The sequence below is a fragment of the Chanodichthys erythropterus genome, chromosome 19 (assembly GCF_024489055.1).
Source record: "Chanodichthys erythropterus isolate Z2021 chromosome 19, ASM2448905v1, whole genome shotgun sequence".
In the NCBI taxonomy this organism is placed as follows: domain Eukaryota; kingdom Metazoa; phylum Chordata; class Actinopteri; order Cypriniformes; family Xenocyprididae; genus Chanodichthys; species Chanodichthys erythropterus.
Window position 1 is genome coordinate 18,713,368 of NC_090239.1, and position 20,234 is coordinate 18,733,601.

Sequence of the window (20,234 nt, forward strand, 5' to 3'; positions counted from 1 at the left end):
GCATATGCCAGCCCATGTTCCCAACATTATGAAAGGCATTAGACAAGGGCAGCCATTAACGTCTGGATCTGCACAGGTGAATCAACAGACTAGTTAAGCAAGCAAGGACAATAGTGAAAAATGGCAGATAATAACTGACATGATCCATGATATCATGATATTTTTAGTGATATTTGTAAATTGTCTTTCTAAATGTTTCGTTAGCATGTTGCTAATGTACTGTTAAATGTGGTTAAAGTTACCATCGTTTCTTACTGTATTTTTTTTTTCATTTTTAAACACTTGCAGTCTGTATAATGCATAAACACAACTTTATTCTTTATAAATCTCTCCAACAGTGTAGCATTAGCCGTTAGCCACGGAGCATAGCCTCAAACTCATTCAGAATCAATGTAAACATCAAAATAAACACTGTACTTACGCGATTAGACATGCTCCATGACGAACACTTTGTAAAGATCCATTTTGAGGGTTATATTAGCTGTTTGAACTTTTTTTATGTTGTTTAAGGCAAGCACAAGCTCTTGGGGCGTGGAGCACCAGATTTAAAGGGCCACACATTTCTAATGATGCCCCAAAATAGGCAGTTAAAAAAATGAATTACAAAAAATCTATGGGGTATTTTGAGCTGAAACTTCACAGACACATTCAGGGGACACCTTAGACTTATATTACATCTTTAAAAAAAAAGTTCTAGGGCACATTTAAAGCGTCCTTGGTGAATAAAAATATTCATTCTGACCCCTAACTTTTGAACAATAGTGTATATAAAATTCAAACATAAACAATTAACTTACTGCATTTTCCCCAAATATTCTAGGCGTCCTTGTGGATATTACACAAAAGTACAGTGCTGCATTCTATTCGTGCGCTGTGGGAATGGGACTAGGTGCCGTCTTCCTTGGGCTTGTACGTCCTGCTAAGACAGGTCATCTGTGCACAAGGAGGAATACTGGATGGAATAAACCCATGGGGGAGCAAGTGGCCAAAGACAAAGAGGAATTCCAAGAATTGGATAACCAAGATATCAAGTCTTGAAGAAAAAAAAAAGACTGTGAATTTAACTGAACGTTAGGAACTATCAGACTTATTGAAAACTTTTACAAATGAATGTATCTGCAGTACAACTACATAATGATTTGTAATAATTGCTTAAGGGGTTAGTTCACCCAAAAATTAAAATTCGGTCATCATTGACAAACATGAACTAGAGATTTGTTCTTACGAGTCAACCAAGTATAGTTTAGCTACCGTTTATAATATTTTATATGTTTTACGTATGTGCGTTAATCAGTGTTTGTATGGGAATAAAAGCTTAAATCAAATCTGTTCATCATATAAAGCGTGTTACTTCAGAAAACTTGGATTAAACAGTTTGATTCATATGGATTTCTTTTATATCTCTCTATGAACTCGTGTCAAAGTTTTGGTGGAATGGATGTTCAAAGGAGAGAAATCTCCTGGGTTTTCGGCACCGATAGCCTCGTGGGCAGCGCACCGACATATAGCGGCGTTGCGCTTCAGACCTTTCCCGATCCCGCCCCCCTCTTTTTCTCCCACCTTGCTTCCTGATACTATCCTATCACAATAAAGGCAAAAATCTCTCGGGTTTCATTAAAAGTATCCTCATTTGAGATTTGAAGATGAACTAAAGTTTAATGGGCTTGGAACAACATGAGGGTGATGATGATGACAGAATGGTCATTTCTGGGTGAACTGTCCCTTTAAGATGTGAAATTGTTGTTTATACACTGAGATCATAAATGTAATTATTATAACACATTATATTAGCAGTAGCTGTCTTGAAAAACTATTATTAGACTTGAAAGTTAACACTGGGACTTAATCATAATCTGTAACAGGAAACCACATTTTTGTGGTTTTAGCGATTATAGGCAATGACTCTATGGGTGACTACCAGGCACTGATGGGTAAAGCAATGCTGAATTCAGCAACTTAAAACTCATATAATATAAAATCTAAATGTGGTAGAAAAGCCATGAGGTATTTGATGCTTTATTTTAAAAAGGAGCCTATCTATATAATTTTGTTTCCTAATATTCTTTTTTGAATATTTGCAGGAGGGTGATGGGTTGGACTTCAGTACTTCATATTCAGCCATATTCAGCTAGCTGAGAACTAAACCCAGATGAACAACTTTATTAATGCTAATAGTGTCTGTTTAGGGTGTTGTTTGGTATTCCAATGCTCATAACACTGTTTTCAACTGTGAATAACATTTACATATCTATTAAATAGAGATTACTGTGAATTCAATGCTTTACAGAACTCATGCAAAGCCAAATTCAAATGTGAAAGTGTCTTATATGACTACTTCATTACTTACCTCTTTAGGTAAAACTGTATTTGTTGTGATCGAACAACTGTCACATGACTTGAATTTTATAACTGGAAAGGAATTATTTGCTGTATGTTCAGTGGAATGTGAATATGCAATGATCTCCTCTTTCTGCACAATAGACAATCTTTAAATCAGATTAAAAAATAAATATACTTTTTTTAGACTGCTGTCTGAAAATTGTTTTCCGATTTGACAGATATCTTAAAAAGCAAAAACAAAGGAAAGAGATAAATAAAATTTTATTTTGTTTGATACATACATACAAATCAAAAGCCCTATTTTACATATACATTTACCTGTATTTTCTCAGCAGAAGCTTTCTCACAAAGCTCTTTTCAAGAATGTGCATATAGCATGTTTCAGCTTGCCTTGACATTGCTTGCCGGCATGTAGCAAAAGATAATACTTGCTGGTTCATGATGTTTCACTTTCCAATATTCGTAAGCACTTATAGAACCAGTCTTTATACTCTTGGAAGGCTTGTGTGGGTTTTGAATGTTGTCCATTGCTGTCAGCTCCATCTTCAATCCAGTGCAGTAAGGCCTGTAGACATATTATCTATATTAACATTCTGTAACATACTATGTTACTGTATATTGATCTTATTGTATATAGATTACATTAGTGAGCCAGTACACTAAAGTGCAAATTAGTCAGTTTTGGCAGGATTTGGGCTTACCTTGTATCTGTCAGCTATTTTGAATCCAATGGCAGACTGTAGTTTACGCAAACAGATGGGGCAGAGGACAAGTGTCCGACGGTCAGACTCCTGTAAGTGATTGGAGCCCTGCATGACACAGTTTAGCCATTGGCAGTGCTCCATCCCGAATATATGTCCAATCTCATGAGTCAGGGTCTAAAAGTGATGCACAATAACAGTTTTGATTGAAAGAGATCAAATAAAAAGTTTAATGCACTTACAGACAGCCACACGTTTTCAACCACAAAATGACCTAGATCAGTGTTTCTCAACCCGTGGGTTGCAACCTAAAAGTGGGTTGAAAGACCATTCTGAGTGGGTAGACAAAGAATGTGAAAGTAAAAGAAACAACAACAAAAAAGTAATTTGAATTGTTTTCCTGGTGCAAGACTTTTATTTTGAAATACAAGCATGAAAGCTTTTGACTCTTCGTGGTTTAAAGCTGCAGTCCGTAACTTTTTTTGGTTAAAAATGTTCCTAAATCAATTTTTGAGCAAGTACATATCCAGCCAGTGTTTAAAACGATCTCGTTACCTTAGCCCAATTCACAACGGTAAGCTTGTAATAATGTTTTTTTTAATTTAAGTGGTACTGGTAGGTTTTCGTGGGAAATACGAGTTTGCCTTTGCGTCATTACGTCACGTCTGTATACATAAAGGAGTCCCATACGCTGCAGGTGACGGATCATTTATAGCCTTTTCTCACAGCAGCTAGAAACTTGTCATTTTAATGGCGGATTGTAATCCAGAAAGGTCCAAACGACAATCATAAGTGACAACTGGAGATTCACCCGTAGTCAAAAGCAAAAGACTTCGGACAATAATACACACTAAATACACGTAGTCACGCAATGCCGATGTTGTTAAAGGTACAATATGTAAATTTTTTGCAGTAAAATATCCAAAAACCACTAGGCTAGTGTTATATATTTTGTCCAGCTGATTACAAACAATATCTCTAATGTTTTCAACTACTTGTAAATCATGAGAAAATTCCCATTCTAAACAGTGACACGGGGCGGGGCAGTGCAGTCGCCTGTCAATGACGTCAGTTACCTTTGTTACCGCCTTTACTGACGTAGAAACCACATGACAACAGTGCCGTGGACAGCAAACCACTAGCTTGCTTCAAGCAGTTCCTTATTTACTACGTTTTATGGTGGATTGTGTTACTTATTTATGGAACATAATTACTGTTTACCATCTTGCCGCTGGTTCTGTCGACAAGGACAGCTCCCGTAAACTCATGACCGGAAAAGCGGAAGCGGCGCCGGCGACTGTGTCATAATAAAAGTCCTGCTGCTCGTGAGGCGTGTGTTGATCAATCGCTCCAGCTCCTCGTTCAGCTCCCACAACACTCGGTCCTGCTCTGCTTCATACTACAGTAATGTTAATAATTGCATCCACGAACATGAGTTCTTCCAGACTCCAATCCCTATTCTTTTGCACCGTGCTTTGAGATGGAGACCACATGTCCCAAGTTTCCGCTCTAAAACTTGGCGTCATCAAACTACGCCTTTGTTTTGAATAGGCCTCTAGCGACCTCTAGCGGAAAAAAATATCACAAATTGTACCTTTAACATTAACAATTTGAGAACACAGTATAACAATAATAATAATTTGCATTGGTTTGATGTGATCCAAGCTAAGCTATCGTTAGATTTAATCACCATTGGTAGCGCGATTTATTGTAATGCTTTTTTTCTCAGTTGGTCAGAGCAAAAGTGGCAGATTTGTTACTTGCTTGTTCAGATGACATTCTCCTGTGAAAATTCTTATTTTGGTCATACTTCCAAGACATAGAATCCGTGATTCCGGAGTACAGTATCCACACCGGTGCGGTGACTGACAGCCCACACGCCGATGAGGAGCCTATGCGCGATGAGGAGCCTTGCCGATGCACAAACCACGTAAATATGGTAATTCTGCAAATAACTGCAATTGCAGGTTTCAAACAGAGATGGCGACAAAGAGGCAAAACTTACGGACTGTAGCTTTAAGTAAAGAGTGGTTGAGAAAAACGTGTTGCCCTGATTCAATATCTGCTGTCAGATGAGATGTTGTCATTATTCTCATGTTACTTTCGTAACTTGGTACAAAATTAAAAGTCTCTCACCTTTCCTGTCCTGTCAGACATTATACTGTGGAAGCAATCGTTGTAAATCACTATATATAAAGAGCAAATGTAATTACGAGCATGTAACTCATGTCATGAAAGTCATGAAATTACCAAAAAAGTACCAATAAATTACATAACCGGTACATCGTGCATTTACTTATGATGTAAATTCATCAGGATCAGTGTCCATATGTTTCATTAACTCATGTTAGTATTGTGTATTTACCATGACAACTTTACTTTCCACAACTTTAACCCAAAATACCACTTCATTTTCTATATTTTTGACAACTATGGTGGCTCATAACAACTTGCTGCTATTTAATTGAATTATATTATACAGTTTATTCATCATTGTTAGTGATATTATTCAATTTATGTGTGTGTAAAGTGAGATGGTACTGTGTGTGTCAATCATTTTTGAGACATGCTTGTTTCAAATTCTGAAAATTTGGGTCGCAGCTTAATGACCATGGAAAAATGTGGGTACCATGGCCAAAGCAGTTGAGAACCACTGACCTAGATAGCATCCTTTCATCTATAAAAAACCTTTTTGTAAAAATATCCGTTCACTGGTTTTGGTTTTAAATAATTATGAGAATATTACAAAGCATAAAACACATTTATGAACTTTTTTCCGTGTAAGGGTTGGGGAGTTTGAAGCACAGACTTCTCATTTCACCTTGCAGGAGCGGAGGAGGAGAACGCTGGTGATTGGAGGAGTGTAGTAATTCTCAAACACAGAATAGTCTCCTTGCTTCAGCTCTATTTTCTTCTTCAGTCGTCCTGTATAGCTTCTCTCATAAAAATGATCATCGTATCGGGCAAAGCTGAAGACTCCCATCCCTACAGTGGCAAAAACATTCAAACTTAATAGACGTGCTAGAATGAAAAACGGATAATTATCAAAAAATCAAAAAGCACACTGGGCTACAATGACAACTTTGATTTCAAATCACAATAACATTTGAAGCGCAAGTTAATAAGACCTCTGCAACTGAATCAAAAATCACCTTTAGTTAGAGAAGCCTGGCCAAAAACAAAATTCCATGACTCTTTGGGGTACAAGTCGATCATGGTGATCCCCACAATGCAAAAAGCATCACTGGGCTTTCTCTGTTTCAAGAAGTTCAACAGCTCTCCTGTAAATATAAAGAAAGCATTAAGTTTACATAAAAGTCAAAGTGAACTGCTGTTTGCAACCCGTTTGCAATTATCATAATGTATAATTCAGTGACAACAGATTTTATCCATCAGAAATTGACTGGATAGTAAAAAAGAGGTGTTACATACCAAGTTTAAGCACCTCCTAAATAGCTATCTGGCTATTAGTTAACAGTGATTTCAACAAGTAATTTTGTTTTATATATGACATATATACACTAGTGTTCAAAGATTTGGGGTCAACATTTTGTAAATGTTTTTGAAAGCTCACCAATGTGGCATTTATTTGATCAAAAATACAGTAAAAAAAGTAATATTATGAAATATTATGATTTAAAATGACTAAACTTTAAGCAGCATTACTTGATCCCTTAGAAATCACTCTAATATGCTGATTTGGTGCTCAAGAAACATTTCTTCTTAAGTTTAGTTGTCCTGCTTAATATTTTTTGTGAAAACTGTTATACATTTTTGTGAATATTTTTCTGAAATCTGCCTTTATGAATAAATTATTATAAAGGTATTCATAATGTACATTATAATGCATTAGATATTTTCATAAATAATTGCAATCAAAGTTAAAATGCATTATAATATTCACAGATTCCTTGTTACATCTGAAATTGGTTGTTTGTCGTGTTTTAATGCATTAAGCTTTGTAAAGGTGTATTATAACTGGGGTTACAATTATTCATGAGACTTCCAACTGGTAAGAGGCTTCCTCCACTGAGGAGTTACATGGATGATGTCACCAGCCTCCTTCAGACTGCAGCATGTACATCAAGACTGCTGAAGAGGATGGACGAATTGATATCATGTGCAAGAATGAAGATCAAGTCCCGGAGCTTGTCCCTCAGAAGAGGAGTCAGAAATGACGATACCACCTTCGTCGTTGGAGGGGAAAAAATTCCACTCCTATCAGAGCAACCCATCAAAAGCCTGGGGAGGCAGTACACTGCAGACCTATCTGACAAACAGATGGGGAAAACCGTCATGAAGCAGCTCTCTGACGGACTGGCAAGGATCGATCAAAGCCAACTCATTGGGAAGTATAAGGTCTGGTGCTACCAGTTTACACTCTACAGGAGGGTAATGTGGCCCCTGAAAATGAGTGAGATTCCCTCATCAACCATAAGTAAGATGGATGGAAAAGCCAACTCATTCATCCGAAAGTGGTTGGGGTTGCCACGGTGCTTATCTGAAACCGGTCTCTTTGGAAAAAATATGCTGCAGCTGCCATTACAGTCCATACAGTTGGGCTACATGCAGGAAAAGACCAGGTTGGTTCTTGAGCTGAGGGAGTCCACAGACGAGTCAGTGAGGAACGCAAATGTTAAGGTTCCTACCGGCCGCAAGTGGAATGCCCAAACTGAGAAAAACTCGATCAAGCTGTCGGTCGGCTACAACACCGGGAGATCATGGGCAGAGTTCAGGCAGGAAGAGCAGGGCTAGGATGGGGAGAGACGCCATGCTTTTGGTCCAAGGCCAATCGCAAGCAAAGGAAGGAGATGGTGGTAGCAGAGGTGACGAGGATGGAGGAAGATCGCTACAAAATCAAGGCTGTGTCGCAGGGTCGACAAGGAAGCTGGACAACCTGGGAGGGAGTAATGAACCGGAACATCAGTTGGTCAGATGTGTGGAAGATCCCACAGGCAAGACTTCCTCATCCGTTCAACCTACGACACACTTCCCTGCCCTCAGAACCTCCAACAGTGGTTTGGGAATGAAGAATCTTGTGTACTCTGCAATGCCCCCAACGCAAGTCTCCAGCACATTTTGTCAGGCTGTAAGATCGCTCTCTCACAGGGACGCTACAGATGGCGCCACGATCAGGTCCTGAGAAAGCTAGCCAAAGTACTGGAGGAGTGCCGACAGGGTAGCAAACAACCACCACCAGCAGAGGACCCCACCATCTTTGTATCGGAAGAAGGGGTAAGGAGAAGCACCAGATCAAGAGACACAGCAAGGCCCTTCTCCCCCAACCAGGAATGGAATATGAGGGTCGACCTGGATAGGCAGCTCCGGTTCCCAACGGAGATAACCACCACATCTCTCCGGCCAGACATAGTGGTGTGGTCAACCAAGACAAGGTCGATACACCTCATTGAGCTTACTGTACCAATGGAGGAGGGAATCGAGGCCGCCTTCGAATGGAAGAAGGCCAGGTACTCAGAACTTGCTGCTGAGGAGGCAGAGAAAGGTAGCTTTTGGCTCTGGCTGAGGAGGAATGATATGTGTTGGGGGAAGAACATCTAACCCCAGACAACAGCCGCAGGAAGAACAGCGATCAGCTGCAGGGGGTGACAGGGAGACGTCCCTGTCACTGCTCCTCCACCAGGAGATGTTCCAGAATTAAAGGAGCGAAACGTTGGTGAATGGTGGTTTCTGGCTGATGACCCTGCAGCTGACCCATGGGCACTGGAGGAGGTGCGACAGGCAGCAATGCCCAGCAGGTGGTAACATCTTCCTGTGCAATTACTATGGGTTACAATTATTCATGAGACCATACAATGTATTATAAGGTACATTACAAGGCATAATTAATGCATTAAAAATATTTTTAGAATGCATTATACATAAAGGCTTTAAGAAAGGCAGCGGGTATTTGGACTAAGTGAAAATAGCAATATATTATATGTATAATAGTGACAATATAATATATATATATATATATATATATATATATATATATATATTATAGTGACAACAGCAGCACTTTCTTAGCATTATGCTATTTACACTAGGTGAAAATAGTGATGCTATTTATACCATGTAAAAGTATCAGTTCTTTGCAATAAGAGTAAATAGTAATTAGATGCTATCTATACTTTATATTGGCAGATACTATTTGCACCTCAGTATTTTTGTACATTATCAGGATGCAATAATATCATAGAGTGTAAATGATAATATTTATTAAAATTATTAAATGGATGCTGCCTTATTGGGAGAATAAAAAAACCTCCCTACACCTTCCCCTAAGCCCACCCAATAAACAATTTTAATATTGTAGTTTATTTCCACTTTTAAAACATAATTTTCATTTTTACTGAAGATAAATGTGAATTCGGCAAAAGCTGGATTTAAAAAATCTAGCTTAAAAGCCAGGTCTGCGAGCCTTATTCGCTATTGCTGTGCCACAGAAAATGCTAAATTCTGTGCATCTTTTTTAAAACTTGAGTGGACCAACCAGATATTGGTGGGCGGAGTTAGTGAAAATAGTGTTTTGCACTGAGCGTAAATAGATAATTGACCCTAATGTTTTGAATGGCAGTGTATTTAAAAACAAACAAAAATATTTTTTGTTGTTGAAAATAAGACCATAAAAAGCATTAAGAAAGTAAATAAATTCAATGTAAATTCAGTGCCAGTTTTGATGTCATGCTGACTAACCTTTTTACAAATGTGGCTAAAAGCCTCACTGACTATATTCTGGTTGTGTTGTTGCAGCAGTACTAACCAGCATGAAGCTGAAGGTTATGTGTGTTGTTGTTGACCCGAAATGAACAGGCTGTTGAAGCAACCGTTACTGGTGGTAAAAGCTTGACCACTAGTCCGTAAAAGAAGGCCTGACAGTAGTCCTTCAGCCATTCAACATACTGCTCTGCCACAACTCCTCCTTCTCCAAAAGAGCCTGTGCATTCATCAACATGATAAAATTAAAATCTTCAAATGTAAACATGATAATAAATGATACATTTAAGCTGTTTTAAATACTAAGTGCACTAACCAATAGTTTGAATATAGATGGTGTTATGTCCACGGTTTGGAGAACGGCGGTATGGGTTGATGTAAAAACTCTGAAAGTCTTGAGGATCTTCTGGATGTGCAGGAATCCAGTCTGAGTCTGAGTAAATGGTGATGGGGCTGAAAAGTGAATTGTCAGGCAGAAGTCCATCTTCTAGAAGTTTCTTCTCAGCTCTGCTGAATTTTTGAAATGTTTTTATTAAATCTTTCCGTGTGGACAGGAGAGCAGTATGCAGTCTCTCAACAGGATGCTGAATAACCTGCATCTGTCCATAGAAATGCATACACACACAGTCACACCACTGACATCCACATGCAAGGTAAGGTCAAATATTAATCAAGCTTGTTAAAAACACCTCCAAAATATTATGAATGTATTATATATATATATATATATATATATATATATATATATATATATATATATATATATATATATATATATATATATATATATATATATATGTACAGTCCAGTCCAAAAGTTTGGAACCACTAAGATTTTTTATGTTTTTAAAAGAAGTTTCGTCTGCTCACCAAGGCTACATTTATTTAATTAAAAATACAGTAAAAAACAGTAATATTGTGAAATATTATTACAATTTAAAATAACTGTGTACTATTTAAATATATTTGACAAAGTAATTTATTCCTGTGATGCAAAGCTGAATTTTCAGCATCGTTACTCCAGTCTTCAGTGTCACATGATCCTTCAGAAATCATTCTAATATGCTGATTTGCTGCTCAATAAACATTTATGATTATTTTCAATGTTGAAAAGAGTTGTGTACTTTTTTTTTTCAGGATTCCTCGATGAATAGAAAGTTCAAAAGAACAGCATTTATCTGAAATACAAAGCTTCTGTAGCATTATACACTACCGTTCAAAAGTTTGGGGTCAGTAAGAATTTTTTTTTTTTTTTTTTTTGAAAAGAAATTAAAGAAATTAATACTTTTATTCAGCAAGGATGCATTAAATCAATCAAAAGTGGCAGTAAAGACATTTATAATGTTACAAAAGATTAGATTTCAGATAAACACTGTTCTTTTGAACTTTCTATTCATCAAATAATCCTGAATATTCAGCATATTAGAATGATTTCTGAAGGATCATGTGACACTGAAGACTGGAGTAATGATGCTGAAAATTCAGCTTTGCCATCACAGGAATAAATTACTTTGTGAAATATATTCAAATAGAAAACAGTTATTTTAAATTGTAATAATATTTCACAATATTACTGTTTTTTACTGTATTTTTAATTAAATAAATGTAGCCTTGGTGAGCAGACGAAACTTCTTTTAAAAACATAAAAAATCTTAGTGGTTCTAAACTTTTGGACTGTACAAATAATATATATATATATATATATATATATATACATACATAACAAATATACACTAAAGTTTGAGGTAAGATTTTTCAGTTTTTTTAAACAAGTCACCATGACTGCATTTATTTGAGCAAAAATACACAAAAAAACTGCATTGTGACTTTTCAGCACCATTACTCCAGTCTTCAGTGTTACATGAAATAATTATAGATAGTATGCTAATTTATACATTTCTTATTATTATCAGTTGTGCTGCTTATGAAATCAATATTTTTCAGGATTCTTTGATTAAGAGAATTTTTTGTAACATTATAAATGTCTTCACTGTCACTTTTGATCAATTTAATGCACACATGCTGAATAAAAGCTACTTCAATGCTAATAAATAAATGCTTATTTTCTTCTTCTTTATTTGGAAAATCATTTAAATGGTAAAGTAAAAAAAAAATACAGAAATATTTTTGTTGAAAATAAGACCAAAAAAATGCATTAAGAAAGTAAATAAATGTAATATGTCAATTTTCATTTCATGTTGACTAACTTTTCACAAATGTGGCTAACATACTATGTAGTCAGGTAGCCTACATAAAATATCAAACCTAAAATGCATGTTCTGATACAGGTGTGGTAATGTGACTTACTGTACTGTAATTTACTATATTGTGTCTATTGTTTACTTCCACACTTGCACTTTATATGCTACACTGTTAGTGGAAGGTACACAGTCACACACACGACTGAATGACAACACAGTTCGACTTGACTTGGCATTCGTTGTGATTACATAAAATAAATGGATAGCGATAATAGATAAAAAGCACGTCAACACATATTAATGAAGCTAAAGCTACCTTTAAAATGTGTTCCAGAATGAACGGCGAAGACTGGATGTCTCGGGTAAAATCGAAAAATAGTGAACGAAACGGAAATCATAAACGGGAAACCTAGTTTGCTGAGCCTACCTACGCAGACATCAAACGAGCTCAGAACACAACTCGAACTTTACATTGGATGCCTGTGTTTTTCAAACGTAAAGTCCCTGTCCCTGTAATAAGCTTTTTAGTGTTTTTTTTTTTTTTTTAACAAGCTTTATAAAGTCCCTGTAATATGTTTTTTAGTATTTTTTTTAACAAGCTTTATTTTTTTTAATATATTTTTGAGAAACGTCACAATAAATAATAATTAATATATTTTAATTACAACCCGGGAAATCAGTCCCATTTATAATTAGTGATATTTCAAACATAATTCAATAACAAAACAGCAGCACATAAAAGTGTTACAAACTGAAAGACTTCATTTAGAAAAGTGGCAATCACTTCACAAAGTGAAATCTCATGATTTCTAAATGAAATCTAAACAGGAAATAAAATTGAGAAATGGCAGAATGTGAGATTAGTGTGATGCTGGTTGACATAACCTCTTTTATTCAGTCACCAGAAAAAAGAATACACAACCATTCTGGTAAAATAATCAGATTTAATAAACAGAATTAGACAAACGTGATCAACAAAAAACAATAAGAAAACACTATACAAAAAGCAAGTGATTATGGCCATGACAAAGATACACAGCATTGTATAAGCAAATTCCTTTACAGATTTTATACATAAAAACCTTAATTCAGGCAATCAGTAAATATAAATTTCCTACCAACAGTCAGATTACAGTGCTTGTTTTCATTAAGATTACATTAAGACTTAGTCTCTCCATCAACACATTTCTATTTGTCTTAGTAAATCAGCTTTGGTTTATCTACAGACATTTAAGGCAGACTTGATTTGGCCTGTAAAAAAACCCCAAAAACCTAATGTCTGTATAGTAACCAATACACAGAAAGGCACATGGACTGCTTTAACAGTTATTTTATAAAACCCTGAGCTAAAGCTGTCCACTTTAACCTACACAGGAGCAAAGACACAAGGCCACTTTCTGTTTTTATATCTAATATATCTAATTTTGAATTTTCAGGGCTTTTAGAAAAATATGGTAAAAGTATGGTATTACTTTAGTGTGTAAAATATAAAGCTTGGGAGGAAAAAAAACTGTCAGAGTAAAAAAAAAAAAAAAAATGTATGTACAGAGACTCTGTACAGGCTTGAACGGCAAAGACACTTTCCCTTTACATATAAATGACAAATAAGTACTTCATACAAAAGTACCTTAATTGTACTACTTTACTGTCATGATCTGAGTGCAACAAAAAAGGCATTTTGAGTGTGGGAAGACAAAGGCAGTGAAACCTCCCATCAAAAAAAAAAAAAAAAAAAAAAAGACAATGGGGCCTTTAAGAATATAACCAGACTCACTGGTACAGAAGAGCTCTTTGAATTAAATAGCCCTGAGTTCTAACATTTCTTTTTGAAAAAAGCTTTATCCAAAACTAGGTGTTAAGCCTAGGGGCTACAGGAGTGTTGACTGTTCCATTATACAAAACTATGTGCTCATAAACATACAGTAAATGATCACAATTACAGCATTTTGGTGAATAACTGAGGACCATTCCTTGGCATATTTGATATGGCTACAAGCAGCTGAAAAAGGTTGCTTTTATATCAAAATCTTTGCATATATATGACGTAATATTATGCAAAAAAGAAAATGTTTGCATAGGTATCCTATCCATTTTTCTTCAACCACAATATGTATTGAACCACTTCTACTTTGTATTAAATAAAGTAAAAACCTAATTAAAATGGAATGTTCTTAAAGGCCAATCGGTGCCTTTCATTGTAACATAAGCTGTTTGAGGTTGTCGTGCAAGATGGTGTCTTTGACATCACGGAAGACGAGACGAATGTTCTCTGTGTTGATGGCGGTGGTGAAGTGATGGTAAAGAGGCTTCTGCTGCTGTTCTCGGCGCTTGTTACGGAAACACTCGACCAGGAACTTCTGCACATCCTGCAGATCGTGGGGCTCCCCTGTGAACTCGGGGAAGTAGTCCTTGATGTTCACATTCTTGACTTTATCTTCCAGCAAGTCTGTCTTATTGAGGAAGAGAATGATGGAGACATTGGCAAAGACACGGTTGTTGACGATAGTCTCGAAGATATTGAGCGACTCCGTGAGCCTGTTGGTCTGACGGTCTTCCATGAGCACCTGATCATACTCGCTGGACGAAACTAGGAAGAGGATGGAGGTCACCGAGTCAAAGCACTCGAACCATCGCTTACGCTCCGACCGCTGCCCACCCACATCCACCATCGTGAAAGGTACATTCTTGATCTCAAAGTTGTACTCGTGAATACCCTTGGTGGGCTTTCGTGCCAGCAGTATATCCTTTTGGCTGGGCAAGTAGTCCTGAAGATTAAATAGAAATAAAAATCACATAGGCATAATAATAAACATAAAAATGTAGTACCTGTATTAGGGGTGAGCAATATACCGGTAAACAATATATAGGTAGAGATTCAATACAGAAACAATAAAAAGGTATTAATTTACGGATCACGGTGGTGGCAGTGCTGCATTTTCAAGAAAGTTTATTTGCAATAGGGATGCAATGAAATTTCGGCCGCTGAAAATTATCGATCAAAAATGTCATTTTCGGTTTTTGGCCGAAAGAGAAAAACGCTGGTAAAATGACGCTACCCTCTCGTTCACTGGCCCACTCCAAGCTACGCACCGCTCACATGCTAATAATCAATATATAGATAATAGCTTTGTAGCACTAAACTTTATTTTGATAATTGGTCCAAAAATAAATTGGTTAAATGATTAGTTCACTTCAGAATTAAAATTTCCTAATAATTTACTTTTATGTTTATGTCTTTCTTTAGTTGAAAATAAATTAAGGTTTTCAAGGAAAACATTTTTATAATATATTTTTATAACATTTTTATAATAGACTTCACTGGGGAACAACGAGTTGAAGGTTACTTCAAAAATTAAACTTTATATACTTTATCCACAAATGCTCGTCTTACACTAGCTTGTGATGTAGACTTAAGTACCGCAGTAGTGTGAAAACCTCCATCTCATTTTCTCCTCCAACTTCGTTGTTTTACCTCTTTTTTTGTAATGGCCGTTTGACTTGGAAAACTTGCTTGGTACTTCCACCTACGTCATGCGTGACCTTTCCAACATGATTACGTAATGTGTGGTGCATCACAGAGCAGTACAAGATGAGCGTTTGCAGTTAATTTTTTTGGGGGGGGAAAATTACATCGTTTCTCTAGAGAAGACCCTTATTCATCGGCTGGGATCGTGTAGAGCCCTTTGAAGCTGCACTGAAACTGCAATTTGGACCTTCCACCTGTTGTGCCCTGGTCAAGTCCACTATATGGAGATAATCCTGGAATGTTTTTCTCAAAAATCTTAATTTCTTTTTGACTGAAGAAAGACAGACAAACATCTGGGATGAGTAAATTATCAGGAAATTTTAATTCTGAATTGAACTAATCTATTAAATCTGATGCATAGAACTGAATGAAGAATAGATTGATATTTAATATTATTATAAAATATTTTCTGCTTAATTTTGGTGTGTTATTTTAAATAAAAGAGTGGTTATTTTATTTTATTGCCTTGTATTTTTTTAATTCAGATTCAATAAAATAATTGAATTTACTAAAAAAACAATTATACAAAAAAAAAAAAAAAAAAAGGAATTAACTATTAAAAAAAAAGAAGGTATTTTCAGTTTCAGTTTTTGACCAAGTGCATCCATAATTTTCATTTCGGTGCATCCCTAATTTGCATGTGTTTTTAAGCCTGGCCAGTTTAAAGGTGCAGTAAGCAATTTCTGAGAAATGCTACTGAAAACACCACTCAAAACAATTTTGTGAATTTGCGCTAGAGCGTCTGTACACGCTCATGATGGGGAGGAGAGAGTGAGCAAGTGGGACATTAGCAAAAAAAAAACAAAAAAAAAAAACTAAAAAATAGAGATGGCTGAGATATTACCAAAGAGGAAAGGTAAGATTTAACATAATATAACTGGGGGGGGAAAAAAAGTGATACGATCAGGCAAGTTCTAGGACCCGCATTAATATTGGAAAAGCTTTCCAGTGCTGGAGAGCCGTTAGAGAGTGGGAAGGCCTGAAAACGTAAGCCGAAATTGCTTTGTTTCTGCTCTAACATTGGTTTTGCCGTTTCACAGAACCAAGACATGCTGTTGTTGGTTAGAGAAATATATCTCAGAAATCACTTTTTTTTTCCATGCGGCTTGGGGTAGTTTAATAACAATAAAGGATGATTACATGAGAAAGAATTACATTCTGTCCATTATAAAACAATACCCTCCATTATATAATCAAAATCCACTTTAGATTGCAATCGCAAGTTATTACAAGCACTCGATGACTGTTTAAAGCAAAAACAGTAATATTCTCATTAACAGTGATGTGTATCTTGATGCTAATTGTAGCTCTAATCTACCCGTTACCTAGCTAGATTTTATTATGTTTTTAGTCAAAAGAATTCTTTTAAGGTCTTGTAAGCATTATAGATTGTGTACCAGACTTTATTTATCTTAGTTGTATGTTGTGCAATAGATGAGGTTAAAGCCAAATGGAAAAACCTACGATACACATACACGAGGAAAAATGCATTCTTGGTCAGCACCACCTCTTGTGCAAAGTGTGAATTACCCAAAGGCGTTCAATCATTTCACAATCTGTGTAAAAGCACCATTCATTGGCTATTCGCTTCATTTTATCTAGTAATAACCTTGCCAATCAAAAAAATAAATAAATAAATAATCTGCTCTTTATGTTAATTGTAAGAAGTGTTATTAAATTGTATCAACCACATACTGGCATAATACCAACAACCCTGTGCTCTGGATACGGGTACATGATGACATTAACATTTAAGAAATGCTATTTTTTTTACCGATTGTCCAAGTTTATCCACATTGTCCAGGAAATATTTCACAGATTCACCCTAAAGAGAAAAAAGACACACACAATCATAATTAGGTCTCTGGTATGTGAACTGTGGTGCAGAAAGTGAAACCTTTCATTTGTATTATGCTGTTCCCCAATTGCCATATTTTTTCCCCTTCCCTTTTCTGACACTATATAATCCAATCAAACCCCTTATCAAAAAAAAAAAAAAAAAACCTTTAAAATATAGTACACACACACAAAAAGCCATACATTTTCCACCACATTTGCTGGTCCAAGGCAGACACTTTTACGTCATACTAATTTGCTAGATTACTTTGGCCCTAGTTCCCTTAGTGAGTTTGCAGGAAAAAAAAGCTCAGCAGTGTGGCCTCTATTGGCTTGCTTTGTGGGGTATGTAAATCAGCCTTAGGTAGAGAAGTGACTTAGTCACTGGCTTAAATGTACCAAAAATGAACGTTTATCACTGAATAAATACCGATAAACGTGCTAATCACAACCTGTACAACACTGGAGATTTTAGTTGGAACATGAGCTAAATCCTAATCTAAGTCACAAGGGTTCTACCCCTGAACATGAATGGATCTTATCTTCATAACTGACATGCAAAATAAACTCACGCGCAGCTGCAGACAGAACACCCTCACTGACTAACTCACCTGATTTGTGTACCTGTGCATTACTCTCAGGTTTCAATCACTGTCTGCAAACACAAACTTAAGTTTCTTGAGCATCATCAGTCCAATAAAATCCAGAATGGCCCCTAAACTACATTCCAGATGTATGAAAAAATATAAGCAGGCATTAGACCATGATTAATGCTTGCGTATGGAGTGTACTGCTGGTGGCACACAAGCTTGATAGGAGTAATTATGCAAGTACACTGTGCTTATCTGCCATGATTTATAATACCAAGCTATTTAACAACAGATCAACATTCCTTCAAGATCACGGCCCCTACAATTACACAAATTCTACGAAAAAGATTGAGTGGATTCTATATCCAAAACTTTACTTCTCTGTGACTAAGAACAAATGAAACAATCAGATCTAAAGACGCACAATCATTTAGAAAGTTTAATAATAAATATAAAAATATGAGCGATCATTTACCAGTTGAAACTCTCTTCGTCTGTCATAGGCATTCTGAATACCAGTGTCTTGCCACAGGGCACGGATGGCGGGCAGGTAGTTTAGAAAGACTTTGGTCTCCACCATCCCTTTGGCCATCAAGGATGAGCGGGTGTCAAAGGCCATCACCATCTCTCCGTGAACCTGATTCTCAGGGTCTCCCCAAGGGATGTGCAGCTTCTCACGGGCATCCACCAGCACCCGGATACCTAAACAGGACCCCCATAAGAGATTGACATTTTGCAGTAATCAGGGCGCTATAAAAATAAACTTGAGGTTGCTGACATGATGAGCTTAAAAAAGAAAATGAAATGATTATGTATCCTCGGACCATAATGTCTCATTTTGTCAACATGATCAAATTTATGAAAAATAATAGTCTGTCTCCATCCTGAAAAGCTTTTGTTTCATATTTCCCTTTTTTTATGAGGTCAAAAAGGTCATACGAGTTCTATAATTAAAGAAAAAATTATACAAAACAGACATCATTATTAAAAGTAATGTCAATGTCATCACTTAAATTGTTAGATAATTTTAAGTAGCTAATTTTAGTAGCTCTGCATTTTTTGACTACATATCACAATCTATTTACTATCAACCTTTTATCCATTCATGTAAATGAATATACCTATAATAAATGTTATGTTTGTATTTAATGGCGTTAACTCATATTGAGGCAATGGAAAAATCATTTTGGTTGAAAATGGAAGCAGAAGAAGAAAAAAAACTAAACATGACTGAAAATGTTAACCAAAATATTTCCTTCATACACAAGCTTTTTTGGGGGTTTTGTAGCCTGTTTTGTCATGTATGTCTCAGGGATCAGCGATATATTAAAGTACCCTTATCAGAATGTCATAAAACAATCACATTCAGATGACAAGCCCAGACCAAAAGTAGGCGCTGTACTCTGCACTTTCTCAATGAGGCGCCAAGTTTACTGAAAGGTTTTATGTGAAATTTGAGCATAGGCTACATACACAAATGTTTTTTAAAACAGGCGTTTCCTTTTCCTTAGTCCAAATCTGTTACCTGACCATCTCAAACTGGGGTTTAACCATACCAATATTCAAACCCACTGGCCTTCGCGTCGTCTATGGGCTGGGTGAGCAATCGAAAGTTTGCGCAAGTTAACTTAACGTTAAGTGAAAGAAATCGATAAACACTTCCACCTGCGGCTGAAATCACAATGACCTTTAATTTTTATTAATGAACTTGTATCTCTCGATTTCAAGTTATTGTCGTGGTACCTTTGATAACATTGCTGTAGATTGTAGCCCGGAACTCTTCTTTGGCCCGCTGATCGAAGTCCTGCCCATGAATTATGCGCATTTGTTTGAGGAAAGTTGACTTGCCACTTTCGCCTGCTCCTAACAGCAATATCTTCACCAGTTTCTTCACATAAGTCTTCTCTCGAGACAGGCTTTTGTCGATCTCTTTAGACTTTCTAATTTGATCAATTTCGCCGCTGGAGAGAAGACAATTGGGAATACAAACTATAGCAGTCCGGGAGGGCAGGAAATCCGCCATCTTTGTAGTAACGACTTCATGGATACATCACTCGCACTGCCGCGCGCAGCGCGTTCACGTGTTCTGCACGAATGGGCGGATACCACGGGTGTGGTTTAATGTTTGGGAGTATTAATAAAATATTAATATTTAATTATATAAAAATATTTAAAAATAAATAAATAAAATACATTGACATATATTTATGTTTTATCATTTATATTTATTGTCCACGTCATGGATAAATATAGAAAACAGTGTTCTTTTAACACAGTTTACAAAGTGAACATGGTGAATTTCATTACTTTGGTTTGAGTGGATA

At 36.3% G+C, this 20,234-nt stretch overlaps 3 protein-coding genes across 3 annotated transcripts in view; 1 reads left to right on the forward strand and 2 right to left on the reverse strand.

Moving 5' to 3' along the window:
* Positions 1 to 2,473, forward strand: part of LOC137007621 (monocarboxylate transporter 7) — a 9,225-nt gene extending 6,752 nt beyond the window's left edge. The window contains exon 6 of the mRNA XM_067369198.1: positions 821 to 2,473. Coding sequence (XP_067225299.1) covers positions 821 to 1,038 — 218 coding nt within the window. The 3' untranslated portion in view covers positions 1,039 to 2,473. The remainder of the gene's footprint in view (positions 1 to 820) is intronic.
* A 141-nt stretch (positions 2,474 to 2,614) lies between these two features.
* LOC137007772 (archaemetzincin-2) lies at positions 2,615 to 12,413 on the reverse strand. The gene is made up of 7 exons (XM_067369425.1): positions 12,275 to 12,413; positions 10,075 to 10,357; positions 9,805 to 9,978; positions 6,194 to 6,322; positions 5,863 to 6,026; positions 3,042 to 3,218; positions 2,615 to 2,905 (listed from the first exon to the last, which is right to left on the reverse strand). The coding sequence occupies exons 2-7, from the start codon at positions 10,355 to 10,357 to the stop codon at positions 2,777 to 2,779; spliced, it is 1,056 nt and encodes a 351-aa protein (XP_067225526.1). The 5' UTR covers positions 12,275 to 12,413; the 3' UTR covers positions 2,615 to 2,776.
* A 475-nt stretch (positions 12,414 to 12,888) lies between these two features.
* On the reverse strand, positions 12,889 to 19,948 carry gna13a (guanine nucleotide binding protein (G protein), alpha 13a). The gene is made up of 4 exons (XM_067369587.1): positions 19,654 to 19,948; positions 18,386 to 18,612; positions 17,259 to 17,309; positions 12,889 to 14,723 (listed from the first exon to the last, which is right to left on the reverse strand). Exons 1-4 carry the CDS (start codon positions 19,931 to 19,933, stop codon positions 14,151 to 14,153), a joined length of 1,131 nt encoding a protein of 376 aa, XP_067225688.1. The 5' UTR covers positions 19,934 to 19,948; the 3' UTR covers positions 12,889 to 14,150.
* Between the last annotated feature and the right edge of the window lie 286 nt (positions 19,949 to 20,234).

Bases quoted from the DNA above. Each gene is read 5' to 3' on its own strand.
- LOC137007772 (XM_067369425.1), bottom strand. From the start codon at position 10,357: ATGCAGGTTATTCAGCATCCTGTTGAGAGACTGCATACTGCTCTCCTG. The intron at 6,323-9,804 runs GTTAGTACTGCT...TTATATTTACAG, and splicing joins TAACCTTCAGCTTCATGCTG to GAGAGCTGTTGAACTTCTTG. The intron at 2,906-3,041 runs GTAAGCCCAAAT...ATATGTCTACAG, and splicing joins AAATAGCTGACAGATACAAG to GCCTTACTGCACTGGATTGA.
- gna13a (XM_067369587.1), bottom strand. From the start codon at position 19,933: ATGGCGGATTTCCTGCCCTCCCGGACTGCTATAGTTTGTATTCCCAAT. The intron at 17,310-18,385 runs GTAAATGATCGC...TTTTCTCTTTAG, and splicing joins GACGAAGAGAGTTTCAACTG to GGTGAATCTGTGAAATATTT. The intron at 14,724-17,258 runs GTAAAAAAAATA...TTTAATCTTCAG, and splicing joins TGGATAAACTTGGACAATCG to GACTACTTGCCCAGCCAAAA.